Source organism: Podarcis cretensis (genome assembly GCF_951804945.1).
Source record: "Podarcis cretensis genome assembly, chromosome: 2".
NCBI lineage: Eukaryota > Metazoa > Chordata > Lepidosauria > Squamata > Lacertidae > Podarcis > Podarcis cretensis.
The window spans coordinates 51,174,926-51,189,821 of NC_137171.1; the positions used below are offsets into that span (position 1 = coordinate 51,174,926).

Below are 14,896 nucleotides of genomic sequence, written 5' to 3' on the forward strand. Positions count from 1 at the left end.
GCAGCACATTGACCATTATTCTTGATCCCTGAAATTTTAATCACCCCAGTTTGGTACAATATGCTTGACACACAACAAACAAATGGGGGAAATGACAAGTAATCTCTCCAAACACCAACTCACTGATGAGATGAATGAAGAGAGATTTTGATCTCCCTTCGCCCAGACATAGAGATGTGCTCTGTTTGCTATTAGAACCACAAAGATCACTAGCCAGGGCAGGTGCAGGGTAGGCGGAGCCAGTGTAAAATGGTGCAAAAATTGGGGTAAAAATGGTGACTCGAGGGGGTGGAGCCAATTGCCTGCTGTACCCCAGGAGCCCAGACGCGGTTTGCATATTCAAGCACACATTTACGTCTGAAATATTACAGATCAGGGATTCTAAACTGCTTAGCTGCTTGCAATTGCTAAAATAATTGGGAATCAGAAATCCTACTGCAAAGCACCCAGTGATCTACTAGCAGATCCTGATCAATCTTATGCACACTTCTGTCTTAGGCCGACTGACTGACTCAAATGCATCTGGCTCTTTCTCTTCTCTGCTCTGTCAAAAGCCAGGGGAATAGTTGGATCAGGCAGGAATGGTCGTGTTGAGAATGCAGTGTGAGACCCAGAAACAGGACTGTGAGCTAAAGGCTAGTGCTGTGTGTGTGATGAGGTAGCTTTGAATCACCCAGGTTCATTCTCGGTATGTGAACCTGACCGGCCGTTATTAATGTCTCCATTTTCACTGCCGTTCTAACCTCCCTCAGTCTCACGGTCCCCAACTATGAATGTTGCATCAAGAAAACAATATCAGGCTGGAACCAGTATATTCATAGCAAAACCAGCCAATTTAATTCACTAGAAGAGCTCAGTCGGCTGGTTCTAAATCCACAGACTCAGCATCTGATCTGAATTTCCCCTGCACTGGGATCATTCTGCCATGTCTGTGATACCTGCCCACCCCCAGCGAGAATCTCCCTCACACAATAGCAATGCACGGCCTGTGAAAAGACAAGCCTTCTGCACCTCTCCCTTCCTTGAAGCCAACCATCTGCTGGCAGGCAGGGGGTAGGTGAAATTTCCCCGATTGCTTACAGCCATTTAAGGAGCTTTCGTAGCCGGCCGTGTGAAGAGCTTCTCTACTGCCTGCTGAGCTGCGAGGAGGAGTCCAGGGGTCAGCGTAGGAATTGGATCGGGCCTTCATTTCTTCCTTAAGTATCAATCTGCCAATGCCAGTCTGGAGCTATCACCGCAAAACATTAAGAAGATGGATATGATAGGAGAGGGAGGGAAGGAGGCAAAAACCACATCAGGGCCGGATCCTGCTGGGCAACCCCACCACCCCATGTTCTACCATGAACAGCCCTGTGGGAAGGACCCTAGTGTGTGTCAACACTTTAATATTGCTTATTGTGTTTTAAAAATATGTAACAGAATATTACTTGTAAGCCACCTTGATAGGATTTATATCCTGAAAGGGGAGATATAAACAATTTCAAACACACACATATTATTTTCCCTTGTATGATTAAGTAGCACTGAGATTAGCCACATGCGTTTAAAGAAGATTGGAAAATGTTTGTTGAATATATGGGTGAAAATTGTGTACATTTGAAGACACTGGCAGAATTAAGATACAGTGTAGACAAGTTTTGGTGGTTGTGATAATGGAATACTGAATGGTTTAGCTTATGTAAAATATGCAGGGATTTGTGGTATGTAAACTGAACCACGGAAAGAGAAGAGAAGTCATTGATTTAAGGTTGTTTAAATGAATATTTTAAAATAGAAAATAGAAAAACTTAATGAAAAATTATACAGAAAAAGAGAGATTAGCATAATAAAATGACCTAAAAGAGTAAAAATCCAATGAAACATAATGAAAAGGTGCAGAGGCATTATCACTGTTGACATGAACTCAGAGATTTCAACTGTTTCCCAGTGAAGCTATCAGCACTGGACTACCCCACTGCACAGAATGGAGCAGCATCTGAAGATATAGTCAAAGTCCTCAGCAGCCGACCTCCTCTTATGAGGCCGTGAGCACAGCAGAGGCTGGCACAGTGAGGAACCCTGAAGGCGCTGCTACCAACCCAAGGAGGAAGAGAGCCTGTGGAAGCTGGGCCGCAGCAGCGTCCCTAAGTTCAGCATAAAATGGGCAAAGGCTGTGAAGATGAGCACTCACCTTATGCATCCCTCGATCAAACCCATCTTCTTCTCCTCCTGATGAGAACCTCCGAACTCGTGGTGCTACAAAGAAGTGGCGGCAGGGCAGTCAGTTCAAAGAAATCACTTGCATGGCATCAGGTTAAGACAGCAGCCATGAATCTGGGGACTTTGCTAGGGTTGGGGCCAATGTTGGACGTGCATTTCTGTAACCCAAAGGGGCCTGTGCTCCTTCTGGCATGAAGCTTCGGACAGACAGTAGCATATTCTTTTCAGGCATTATAGCTGGGAAGGGCCAGAGCTTCCGGTTCATGGAAGGTGAGCAGCCACAAAGGCAGACAGGGCTTCTGTAACTTTAAGAGCTTTGCAGAAGAGGGAATTTCAGCTGGTGTAGCTTTCTGCCCACCTTGATATTCTAGACTGAGGATGGGGAACCTCTAGATTAGGGAAGTAATAGTGCCACTGTATTCTGCTCTGGTCAGACCTCACCTGGAGTACTGTGTCCAGTTCTGGGCACCACAGTTCAAGAAGGACACTGACAAACTGGAACGTGTCCAGAGGAGGGCAACCAAAATGGTCAAAGGCCTGGAAATGATGCCTTATGAGGAATGGCTAAAGGAGCTGGGCATGTTTAGCCTGGAGAAGAGGAGGTTAAGGGGTGATATGATAGCCATGTTCAAATATATAAAAGGATGTCACATAGAGGAGGGAGAAAGGTTGTTTTCTGCTGCTCCAGAGAAGCGGACACAGAGCAATGGTTCCAAACTACAAGAAAGAAGATTCCACCTAAACATTAGGAAGAACTTCCTGACAGTAAGAGCTGTTCGACAGTGGAATTTGCTGCCAAGGAGTGTGGTGGAGTCTCCTTCTTTGGAGGTCTTTAAGCAGAGGCTTGACAACCATATGTCAGGAGTGCTCTGATGGTGTTTCCTGCTTGGCAGGGGGTTGGACTCGATGGCCCTTGTGGTCTCTTCCAACTCTATGATTCTATGATTCTATGATTCTATTCTAGATATTGCTGGACTCAGCCCAAGGCAGCATGGTCTTGGGATGATGGGAGTTGCAGGCCAGCAATATCTGCAGGGCTACTGTTCCCCATCCCTGTTGCAGACCATGCTTAAAAGGTACAAGAGCCCTGTCCTTCTCTGCAGTTGGATATTTTGGCACTTTCCTCTCCATTTCAGCATGGCCACTGCATGTAGGATTACACACACACACATTCCTGGAGCTTTTGGTGACCTGGTGTGGAGAATGTTACCTTTAGGTGAGCCTTGAAAGGTCCAGTATTCTGTTTCGGAGTGGTAATATGGATCTGGAGAGTAGGCTGGGCTATATTTGGAGCTCTGGGCAATATCCTCACTGGTTTTGCTTTTTGTGGCTGCAGATAGGGTATCTGCAAAAGCGACAGAGAGCACGTGTGAAAGACTGGAAGGAAAAGGGGAGCTCTTCAGAAGGGTTTGGCAGCAATGACACGCAAGGGCAGCAGAGGCATATGCATCGTTCCAGGACAGCTCCTACCTTATATAAAAACAAGGGCTTTGTTTTTAAGGTGAGAGAGGAACAAGGGGGAAGGGAGACATGCCTGCTCTGTGTACCCACTGCTCATTTCACCATAGCCCCTCGCTGGTGCTGAAGCTGGTGCCAGGGTGAGTGGGTGAGTGAGAAGAGACATCAGGAGAGAGGCTTTGTGGGAGGGAAGCCATGGGCCCCCTCCCTCCATTGCTTTTGCACTTAAAAAATGCTTCAAGCAAGATCAGAACAAACCCAGGTTTAAATGAACGGTCCTGCTGCTATCATGCCTAATTCAAACTTTTCTTCCAAATCTCCAGATAGCAAACTTTTGGCTACTTCTCTATAGAGCTTAGGCAAATGCAGAGCAACAGAGCAATGCAATTCTGCTATTTTCCACTTGCCAGTATTTTATTTATTTATATGTTTTCCAAGGAGCTCAAGTTGGTGTATCTGGCTCTCCTCCTCCCACTTACATTTCATCCTCACAACAACCCTGTGAGGCAGGTAGAAGAAGAAGAAGAAGAGTTTGGATTTGATATCCCGCTTTATCACTACCCAAAGGAGTCTCAAAGCGGCTAACATTCTCCTTTCCCTTCCTTCCCCACAACTAACACTCTGTGAGGTGAGTGGGGCTGAAAGACTTCAAGAAGTGTGACTGGCCCAAGGTCACCCAGCAGCTGCATGTGGAGGAGCGGAGAAGCGAACCCAGTTCCCCAGATTACGAGTCTACAGCTCTTAACCACTACACCACAATGGATAAGGTAGCACTTATCCTCGGTCAACAAACATGTGGCACCTGGTAATTGCACCCCATCCCTATTGCTTCAGTCAGGAGACTCCCGTGTCTGTTTAAAGCCAGGCCTGGAATTGCCTCCATGGCAGAAGTTTCCAAGCTGGAGCACAACGCAGCTCCATGTTGGTTACTAGCACAGTTCACTCTCTAGATTCCGGAAGGGCTGTGTGGCTCAGAGGGGCAGGGTGCATGCTTTGCATGCAGAAGTTCCCAGGTTCCATCCCAGGTATCTCCAGGTAGAGCTTGGAGAGACTCCACTCTGAAACCACGGAGAGCTGCTTTACTGGCCAGTACTGTAGACAACAGTGAGCTAGCAGGATCAACGAACCGACTGCTGCTTACTTTCTCATCCTTTATGTGAGCTTTCCCCAACCTGGTGCCTTGCAGATGCTGTTGGACTACAACTCCCATCATCCCCGACCACTGACCATGCTAGTTGGGGGCTGATGGGGGCTGAAGGGGAGGGGACACCAGGTTGGAGAAGGTTGTGTTTGTCAAGAAGGGAAGCAGAAAGCAAGTGGCACAAGCTTCATAGATAAGTGCAGCACTGGGGCGGGAGGTAGCTGGATGAGAGCAGGGAAAGGAAGAGCAATGGGAGGAAGGGGAAAGAGGTCAGGCAAGTGGAGGAGGGTGGGAGACACCCCCCTGAATTAGCAAGCACCCTGACACAGCAATGATCACACCAAAAGTGAGACACTGGGCATGGCCCAAACTGGCTCAGTCTTAGGACCAAACAAGACAAGGTGCCAGTCGCATGAAACTCTATGGACGGCTTTCAAAAATGTAAAAAGCAAATGCAGAGGCTGATCTATTTTGGGACCTTGGGAGACATGAGAGTCCTGATCTGAATTAGTTCCCTCATGTCTGCTCTTTGCATTGGACAGGAAGCTCCCGTTTATTCCCATGGAAGCTTTTCTGTAAATGAAAATATCAAGTGGAGATCTCTGATCAGGACCATCGATGACGGAAAGACTAAAGTCCCCTAACCCCCACAAAAATCCTAATCCACATCAACCCTCTGCCTCCCTGCCCACTACCACTACTACTACTACTACTACTATTTCACATGACTCAAAGCAATTTACAGTCATTAATTTTATCACTGTATTTTATTTATTTAACAAAATTTATATGCCATCTGATCGTAGTAAAACCTCCATTTACAAGAAAAAGAAAAAGCCATCCACACAACTGCTAATGGCATGAACAGCTTCCCATGTAGCTCGGCCACCAGAAAAGAGCCACAGGAAGGAACAGTGAAAGAGAATTAGGGTGTGATTTGCTTTGGGTTGACGGGTTGTTATCATACAGAATAGCTGCCTTATGCAGCCTGTACTTAGCAACTCATCCTCATACAAGCCTCAGATCCTCCCTATATCCACGTTTCCAGTCTCCACAAACTTGTATCTACGGGCCAAAACAGATGAAAATTATTTGTGCCACCCTGCTATCCCAGCTGCAATTAACCCTGGGAGACAAGCTCCTTCTTGCGCCAACAGAAGTTTATACTAATATCAGCTTTCTTTAAAAATGAAACACAGACATTTCCCCAACCCCCCACATATGATTTAATCCAGAATTAATCCAGAATAGCAATCCATCCTAATAAAGACCAGATCCCACAGGTTGGTTGGCCACTGCAACAGCAAGGTGGTGAATTAGGTTACCCTTTGGCCTGATTTAGTTGGGTTTTTCTTATGTTCTTTATCACACACACTCACTTTTTTATTTCTGCTTTTTTTTGTACCTATTTATCTACTTGCACTTTTGACATGCTTTCAAACTGTTAGGTTGGCAGGAGCAGGGACCGAACAATGGGAGCTCACCCCATGATGGGGATTTGAACCGCCGAACTTCTTATCAGCAAGCCCTAGGCTCAGTGGTTTAACCCACAGCGCCACCCGCGTCCCTTTTATTTCTGTTTTAATTATCACAGAGCAACTCTCATTCTTGGTTTGATACTCTCAAGAATAAATAAAGTGTGTTAAGGAGATAACTGGTTTTGAGCGATTTTGCTTTGAAAATATGCCCTTAAATGTACATTAGAACAAGCAGAACTTCAGACAGTGCATACAAGAGGATTTTTATAGAGCACTTAGGGATAAGTAATCTGCATTACGTGATCATGCATTAAGTCCACAAATGTATTTATATATATATATCTTCAGAGAAAGCTATTTTATGTCCTAATAGAAGGGCAGTTTCCCCCCCTTAAGCTTTAAAATATCCAAGGCTTGCTGGAGGAAGTCAGAGGGCTTCTCAGGAGCAAGGCATGGTGAGGTTGTTGGTACCAAGAAGAGAGGCAAAGGGAGGTACTTACAATGCAGTGGGGAGCAGGCAGCCAGCAGGGCAGGGTGTTAGGCAGACAGCGGAAGGGGGAAAGGGGGAAGGAAAGAGAGGAGACACTCGGTTACCACATTCAAGGGGAAAGCCACAAGACCCTTCTAAAGCAATAAAAGCAGATCGGTGAGTGCAGAGCAAGCCCCTCATCCTCTTCACTGATGGGACCTGCCCAGCAGAGGGCGCTCCTCCATCTTCCATGGCTCCCAAGAGCTTTGACTCAGAAGAAGTCTGGAGGGACATTGTTTCTGTAGTTTCCCAGGCCCTGTGGGTGCAGAACATCTAGCCTCCAGTCCCACACCTCCAAGTGATATTCCTGCTAGGATGCTTCATGGCCGTCTCATGTACGAGGCTAGACGTTTCCTCTCTAGCCTTCCTCACCTTGTACAGTCTCCTTATCTAGTGACAGTATGGCCACTCACCCTGGGGACAGGCACCAGACCTTGGCTTTATCTTCTGCTCTTCTCATTCATTCATTTGCCCCCGTATTTAAGTTCATTGCAAAACCATATTGTTTCTCTATGACTTTGCAAAAAGACAGCTCTTCTTCCTTTCTGCTCTCTTAGCAAAAAAAATAAATTAAAAAAAAAAATCTACATTATGCCCTGATCTTCTCTCAGTTTGACCTTTGGGCTTTGATTGTCTCATGTCAGTCCCCTCCAGGAGCATCTGGTATGGTGGTGTGGAGCTGTCACTCTTGCTTTCCATGGTGGGGCAGGTCAGCAGCAAGGCTGGGGTCAGCATGGAGTGCAGCCAGCTCCTGCGGGTGTGCCTAGATGGCCCCAACCTCACCCCTGCCCTGATGCATCCTGGGAAGCAGCAGTGATGCTGGTGTCAAGGAGGCAACTCATCATATTGCCCCACCATGCTAGCCACTCCTGGTCTCCAGCAGTTAGCTGCCAATATCATTTACTTCTCTCACCATGACACTCCCCTTCTTAAATATCACATTGGCTTCCTGTGCATTCCTGGACCCCACACAAGCTCCTCATCCTTGCATTCAAAGCCGTCTGTGACCTTGACCCCTTCTTCACTTATATCCTGATACCTTCTTGCCTGTGACTTTCAGAAGTCCAGTTAAACCACTTCCCAAATGCCTCTTTTCCCTCAAAAAACTCCACCCATTCTCCTTTGACCATGATACCACCTCTCTTCCTTCCACCAGATCCCTCCTCAAAGGCCACCTTTTCTTATGAAGCCTCTGGTACAACTCCGTACCCAGCTATTACTAGGTCAAAACGCATCATATGCAACAACCACACTTTCCTCTCCCTTTCACCCCTGCCTTCCATTTTCATCCTTGCCCTTGATGTCTCCCTTGTGTGGCACTTTAGATTGACAGCCCCTTGTGAGCTAAATAGCCCATTTCTACTTTGAGTTCCTTATGGCTGAGGAGACCCAGGCAGATTTTGATCTTGACATTTTTATATTCCTAGGACAACGTCTGAAGGTCCCTGACCTAGAACGTGCCCCAATGTAAGTTTTGTTGCGGTTTCCTTTTCAGAAGTCAGAGATACTCAGACTTGCATTCTTTCCCCCATTGTGTCCAGGTCTGGCACTTGGTAAACGCCAACTTGGTATATAACTTTTGCAAAGCTCACAGCGTCACTCCACACTCAATGTGCAGCACTGTTGCGAAAGCAGAACTGGACTTTGTTATTATGTGTATCCAAATATGTGTCAAAGCCATGCCCAAACTGTACCGTGTCTTTTATAGATGGGGGGTTTCCGGTAGATGTTACTCTCTGCAGCAGCTGGAGGCAAAAAGAAAGATAATAAAGGAAAGAAAGAGACAGAAAAGGAGAGTAGGAGCCAGTGCGGGAATGTTTCAGAATCACAAGAGCCACCACAATTTGTGGGTAAGGTCCCCACCCACAATCCAACTGCCTGCTTACTCCATTCAGTGTTTTTCTCCTCACGGCCTTATTTTAAGCAGCTGCAAAGCTGAGATAGGTTGGGAGCTGGTTTGATGGGGGAAGAAGGAATCCATCCTACTCGGGGTGATGTGTGCTACAGACAGCCATACGACAGAGAATGCGTCCATGAGATCATGCTGGGAGCATGCTCACCATTAAAAGCATGCAGGGTCAGGCAGACATTTCTCCTTCTGGCACAGTTGATGGCTTGCCTTCGTTCAGGGGAAGGGAAGTCCTAATTTGGGTGGTGCTCATGGCCACGTCTTTCTCGTCTGCCAGTGGCACCGGATGATCTGTAAGTTGGTTCCTTAGAGACAGGGCTGTAACCCTCATCCCATCGTTGCCCAAGAGCAAAACATGTCTGCCAGGGTCTCTTAAAATGAGAGAGCAAGAGAAGCAAAGCAAGCTGGGAACAGGAACTACCCTACCAGCACAAAGGCTTACTGATGGGCTGGGCAAAGGGCCATCCATAAAAGACGTCAGCCAGATCTACTGGGGCGCTCGTCGTCGGAACACCGTTTCCGGTGGTGGTAATGACAGAAAGAAAATGTGACAGGGAAAATTCCAGAACCTCCAGGCTGTTCTAGGTGAAATGGACCCTTTTCCTTCCAATAGCCAAGGCAGTCAAGGCCTTAAGCTGTGGGACTCCAGGTCTACTTCATCCTTCTTCTCTCGTACTGTGAGTTCAAGGGCCCCTCATGAAAATCCGCAAGTGTCTCCTCCTACTCTGCTAAACATGGGCACTGCCAGGATCAGCTGCCAAGTAAAATTTGGATTTCAACACACAGCTAATTGAGGGGAGGAAAAAAAATAAAACAAGCCACCAGGCATGCATTCTGTCACTTGTTTTCATCCTGCCCCTAACAGATTCATCCTAAGGCCCCTGAGTTTCTTTTCTTGGCTTGTTTGAACGACTTGAGATCAAAATCTTGGAAATGGCTTCAGGTAGGAGGGTGTGTGCTTGTCAAAAAGGCACCCTGGTTTGACTTGCCCTAGTTCAATCTAGGCCGAGGGCTTCCACTGCTGCCAGGTGTTTGGACAGGTGTCGGCCTCACGTGCTTGGAGTGAACTAATGATTCTAGATTCCCTTTGCGAGCAAAGCTGATGACAGGCTGCGCTGTCGGGCAGGTGGGGAGGGCACACGTGTAACTACTTGCGTACTGAAAAGGGGCAGGTGTTGCCCTCCTTCCCACCCTCCCTGCAGGAGGGGCGCGGCAGTGGCCCTTACCTGGTGGCCCCCGGAGTCTCTGCTGGAGGGGAGCAGCCATCTGGCAAGCCCAGTTAAATCTGGGGGAAGGGTGCAGCGGGCCCTGAGGGGAGCAGGAGGAGTATAAGATAAATTATCTGTCAAGGATGGGTGCAGAAGAGCTCCTAGCTGACAGACAAGCTCTGCCTTGTGGTCCTTGAGGGAAGAGAATGGAACGAGAGGGGCATGAGGATCTCTTCTTTGCAGAGGCGGGAGGAAGCTGCACGGGGAGGGTGCAAACAAACTTGGGGGGAGGTGGGGGTTGAGGCTGCAGGTCTTGTTTATGGATGGCCTCTGACATGCGGATGTCTCTTGCTGTTGCTAGCTGACTCTAGGCTGGCAGTAGCACTACTCATGCAGTATGCACACTTGGCGCATGCATGCGTGCGTGCATGCATGCAAAAATAAAACCAAAACCAAAAAAGATACAGCGCTCCTTCACAGGCTGGCCAGAGGCCTCCAGAGCCTACCTGGAATGTGGAAATGCTTAGGAGCTTGGTATGAGGTTGGTGTAGAAGACCTCACATCTAACTGGCTATAGTAGGGGGAGCTGCGCCCGCTCTCTGTTCCTTGAAAGAGCAGATTGGAGGGAGCAGCGGAGAAAGAAAGAAAGAAAAAGAGAGAGACAGAGAGAGAGACACAGAGAGAGAGGCAGAGGAGAATCGGTGTTAGAAGCAGCCATGTTAGAAGAGTAGCAAGCCACCTGTGAACCAATGATGGGGATGCATGAATGATGGAGGGGTGGGGTGGGAGGTGGTCATGAAGACTCCTACACGCCATGGTGAGGGGAGGGGTGCTGGGTCCACCGATGAAGAGGAGCCAGAGGAAAATCCCACAGGTGCATGTCATCAGTGGCAGTTCTAAACCTATTCCAGTAGTACCCAAAATTCCATGCTAGGATTTACCCGGCAGCGCTAGCTGGTGCCAGAGGTGCAGGCTCAGTGACGGTTGTACAACTTAATTCATTTTGGCAGAGGCTGAGGTTCTGGTGGGTGGGTGGGTGGGGGAATATGCTACAGGAGACCCAGAATAAGCCAGTTCTGCTAGACATGCTTTTCTCTGCGTTTTTTCCTTCTCTGCTCTGCTCTTTTTCCTAAGTGCAACATGTCAAAACCCAGTGCCAGTTGTGTTCATGCTGAAGAACTCCTTAGCACCTCTGTCTGTGTGCCTATGAATCCTGGCGCATCCGTTGCTTCCCACATCATCTGCTCCTTTCCGTTTCACCACTAGAGCAGGACCTTGAAGTTTTGAAGTGGCCACAGAAAAGGGAGAGCGGCATATGCACCAGTGGAGTGTGAAGTCCCAGTAATCAACCCATCTCTACCCTGAGGACAGACAGTAGCAAAGTTGGCCAGGTGTCCAGAAATGTTCCTCCGTAACAGAGGAAACTGGCCAAGGGAGTGTGTCCTCTTTGCCCTTCTCCCCACCACCACTGAGACGCGAGGCTTCGCAGTGCAAGCTCTTCTGGGAATGGGAAGATGTTCCGGCCCTGAATGTGCCTTGGAGAAAGGCGCATATGTCCTGATGATGCCACAGCGCTGGTTTCTGCTTCACATGTGTACTCCGCTTACCTGAGCGATAATAATGGTGCGGTGAGCGTGGGATGGTGGGGGACATGCCTTGGCGGCTGTAGGTGGGGGAGTCGATGTAGCCGGGGCTGGAGGCTCGCCTCTGTCGGATGTCCATGCTTTCATAAATATCCTGGGAAAGGGAAAGAGCAGTGATGGCAAAAGACTCAGCCCTTAGCGAGGTGCAAGCGCATGAGACCCCTGGCCAGCGATGTGGGTTTTCTGGAAAATATGGAATTGGAAGATATTCCAGAAATGTTTTCTTATGCAAATACACAGGGTAATTTGCCTCAGAATATTTCCAGTTTGCATTGGGGGAGGGGGGGAATTCTGATGCCCTAAAGCAGTGATGGCCAAACTTGCCCCTCCAGCTGTTTTGGGACTACAATTCCCATCATCCCTGACCACTGGCCCTGTTAGCTAGGGATGATGGGAGTTGTAGTCCCAAAACAGCTGGAGGGCCAAATTTGGCCATCACTGCCCTAGAGAGTGATCTAGTTGAACATGTTTATTTTACTTGTATTTAAAAACTTTGAAACTTTCCTGATATTTGCAGTTGGCACCCCTTCACTGTTATTAAATGAACCTATGGACATTTTTCATGGAAAAACAAAGCATTAGGAAAAGTTTCTGTCCCACATCACTGCCCATTGCACAAATCCTAGCCCTCTACTTTTGATTTAATTTTGTGCAGGGCAGACTGTTTTCTTTCTAGTCAAGGGCAGTGTGTGTGTGTGTGTGTGTGTGTGTGTGTGTGTGTGAGAGAGAGAGAGAGAGAGAGAGAGAGAGAGAGACATTACAAAGACAGTTTGCTTTACCCTGAGCATTCCTAATTTAACATTGTCATGGGGGACGGTCACCTTCCAGTGTCTAACACAAGGCTTAGTAGCAATGCAGTTCGACCCTTCAGTACCCAGCCAAGGGGCTTTCATGGTCCAGCTGTCAGCAGACAGTTCCTCAACTCAATGCCACTTGGGCCCTCATATGAGTCTTGTGTGCCGTATGATTACCTGAGAATACGGAGAGAGTGTTCCAAGAGACTAGAAGTGACAGGAGACCAGAGACAAGCCACGAGGGAGTGAAGAGCGAGGAAAGAAAGAGAGTGGGGGGGGGAAATGATTACAAGCTGACATGACTGCTCAAGGCCACAGCACAGTTCATCTTCCCGCAAGTTACTGTCCACTTAGCAAGACCTACAACCTTATTAGAGCTGTCAGGGGATTGAGAAAACCTGGGAGGGAGACTCCAAAGTTAACACAAAGGAGGAGCAAACGTGTGTGTGCACGTGTGCGCGTGCGCATGTGTGCATGCAGCAGGAGTCCTCACTGGAGTTCCCCATCTTTCAACGAACAACCCACCCTAAGCTCCAGCCTTTTCCCTTATTGCCTCCACATTTAGCAGTTGTTTTTTTAAGCTCTACATGTGAACAAATATGGGTTTAATATACAATAGAACATAAGATGGCACACCCAAGACTACGGATATTATATTAAACTCCATAGGATCCTGCTTTCACTACTGTAGGGGATCAGCACATATCATAAAGGATGAGTCTAGCATGGCAGATGCCATCAGTATGAGACATGAATCTGGCCAGCATGAGCACCACATATTCCATGTATCAGACTTATGCATGCTCATTCAAACATGATAAAGATGCCGTCCTTTAGCAATTCCACTCCACCTTCATTCCTTTTTTACTTCTTTCTCAGGGAAAATGAATGCCTGCTGTGGTTCTGACCCACCCTGCAGGTTCATATTGAACTGCTGCTTCTCCTCTACAAAATACAAAGTACTTTTAGCACATACAGTGGTACCTCAGGTTATGGACTCTTCAGGTTACGTTACAAACGCTTTAGGTTATAGACTCCGCTAACCCGGAAATAGTACTTCGGGTCAAGAACTTTGCTTCAGGATGAGAACAGAAATCGCGCAGTGGCAACGGGAGGCCCCATTAGCTAAAGTGGTGTCTCAGGTTAAGAACAGTTTCAGGTTAAGAACAGACCTCCAGAATGAATTAAGTTCTTAACTCGAGGTACCACTGTATTCACAAGAGGAACGCTTGTGAAAGCAAGAGTGAAGATATGAGGTCCCATTCCTTTTTGGAAAGCTCACTCCTAAGGCTTTCCAACTGCAGCAAATGAAGCAACACTCCCGACCCGGCCTGGCTGCAGTGCACTCAATAGAGGATCAAGAAGAGCACAGTTCAGTGCAAACATGTCAGGAAATCTGCAACTGCAGGCACACCATCTCTGAGCCCTGCAAAGTGAGGCTTCCATGAATAAGGGAAGAATGTGCATGCTATACCTTTAAAGCACATTTCCCTCCTCAAAGTATTCTGGGTGCTGGAGTTTGTTGAGGATTGCTGGAAGAAACTGTGGGCTTATCCATGCATCCGCTTGTCCCGCTGCTTTCTCCCTGCAAAAATCTGCTCTTTGCCACTGAATCAGAGCCAATGTCGATCGGGTTTTGCACAGGTTGACATTTGCTCCGATTCAAAGCAGGTTTTCCTGGGGAAAGCAGTGTGGCAAACAAAAAATCGCCCGGACCTGTGCCTAGGAGGAATGGGAAACACATAAAACCTCTTGGATCCATGGTTTCTAGGCATGGGACAAGCAAAGTGTGGACAAGCCCTGTGTGTGGTACAAACTATAGTACCTAGAATTCTCTTTTACATATTTTTTTTCCACAAAATTGTGCATTTTATCCTTTCTCATTTTTGTATGCATCTTATTCTAAAATGCACAGTTTTGTTCACATTTTATTATAAAATATGCATTTATGCCTGCATTACGGCACTTTTTAAAAAAACAACTAGGAACTGTATCACAAAATTTAGAGAATCAAAAAATCTATAGTGAATCAGTGAGCACCTCCATACTTCTGCACATCTGAAAAGAAGGCCCTGGCTTGTTTGCCTCATTTTCTGCTTCAAGGCTATTGTGATCCCCATGCTTTTCCAATCTTCAGTGAGGTTTGGACATATGAAGACAAAGCTGAAGGGAGCTCCTTGGATGTGTTTGACACTGAGGGATAAGCCTTAGGAATTGTTCCTCAAATAACTCTGTACTTCTCACAGTACATTTAAGTAACTGGATCTTCATCACTTACCCCTGAGTAGACCACACAGACTATGGGTGGTAATCAACTAAGCTTTACTCAGAGGAGACTCACTAAAATTAATTAATATAACTATGTATGGCCATTAATTTCAGTAGGTCTACTCTGAGAAAAACTTAGTTGACCCCCCCCCAACTGGAAGGTGTTGTGCTTTCCCCATCTATATCCCTGTAGCAAGGGATGGAACCAGTATACTCAGAGCAGGCCTTACATGGACATTTTCTGTATACTGAGAAGGTGGCTACTTAGC

General features: G+C 47.2%; 1 protein-coding gene and 1 long non-coding RNA gene across 18 annotated transcripts in view; one reads left to right on the forward strand and one right to left on the reverse strand.

Annotated features, from left to right (window-relative positions):
• The window catches only part of ABLIM3 (actin binding LIM protein family member 3), a 144,677-nt gene that overhangs the window by 11,438 nt on the left and 118,343 nt on the right, over positions 1 to 14,896 (reverse strand). For 7 of the 17 annotated variants that reach the window (XR_013835640.1, XR_013835641.1, XM_079964809.1 and 4 more), the window contains 7 exons: positions 12,537 to 12,566; positions 11,530 to 11,659; positions 10,429 to 10,527; positions 8,500 to 8,550; positions 3,410 to 3,544; positions 2,171 to 2,235; positions 1,081 to 1,228 (listed from right to left, as the gene is read on the reverse strand). Coding sequence is in view for 15 of the 17 variants with exons in the window: in XM_079964809.1 (XP_079820935.1) it covers positions 1,081 to 1,228; positions 2,171 to 2,235; positions 3,410 to 3,544; positions 8,500 to 8,550; positions 10,429 to 10,527; positions 11,530 to 11,659; positions 12,537 to 12,566 (658 nt within the window). In the remaining 2 variants the exon portion in view is untranslated. The remainder of the gene's footprint in view (positions 1 to 1,080; positions 1,229 to 2,170; positions 2,236 to 3,409; positions 3,545 to 8,499; positions 8,551 to 10,428; positions 10,528 to 11,529; positions 11,660 to 12,536; positions 12,567 to 14,896) is intronic. The other 10 variants (XM_079964820.1, XM_079964821.1, XM_079964823.1 and 7 more) reach the window with 7 other exon arrangements.
• LOC307209649 overlaps positions 4,089 to 14,896 on the forward strand; it is a 110,830-nt gene continuing 100,022 nt past the window's right edge. The window contains exons 1-2 of the long non-coding RNA XR_013835694.1: positions 4,089 to 4,167; positions 4,425 to 4,761. This is a non-coding gene — a long non-coding RNA (uncharacterized lncRNA). The remainder of the gene's footprint in view (positions 4,168 to 4,424; positions 4,762 to 14,896) is intronic.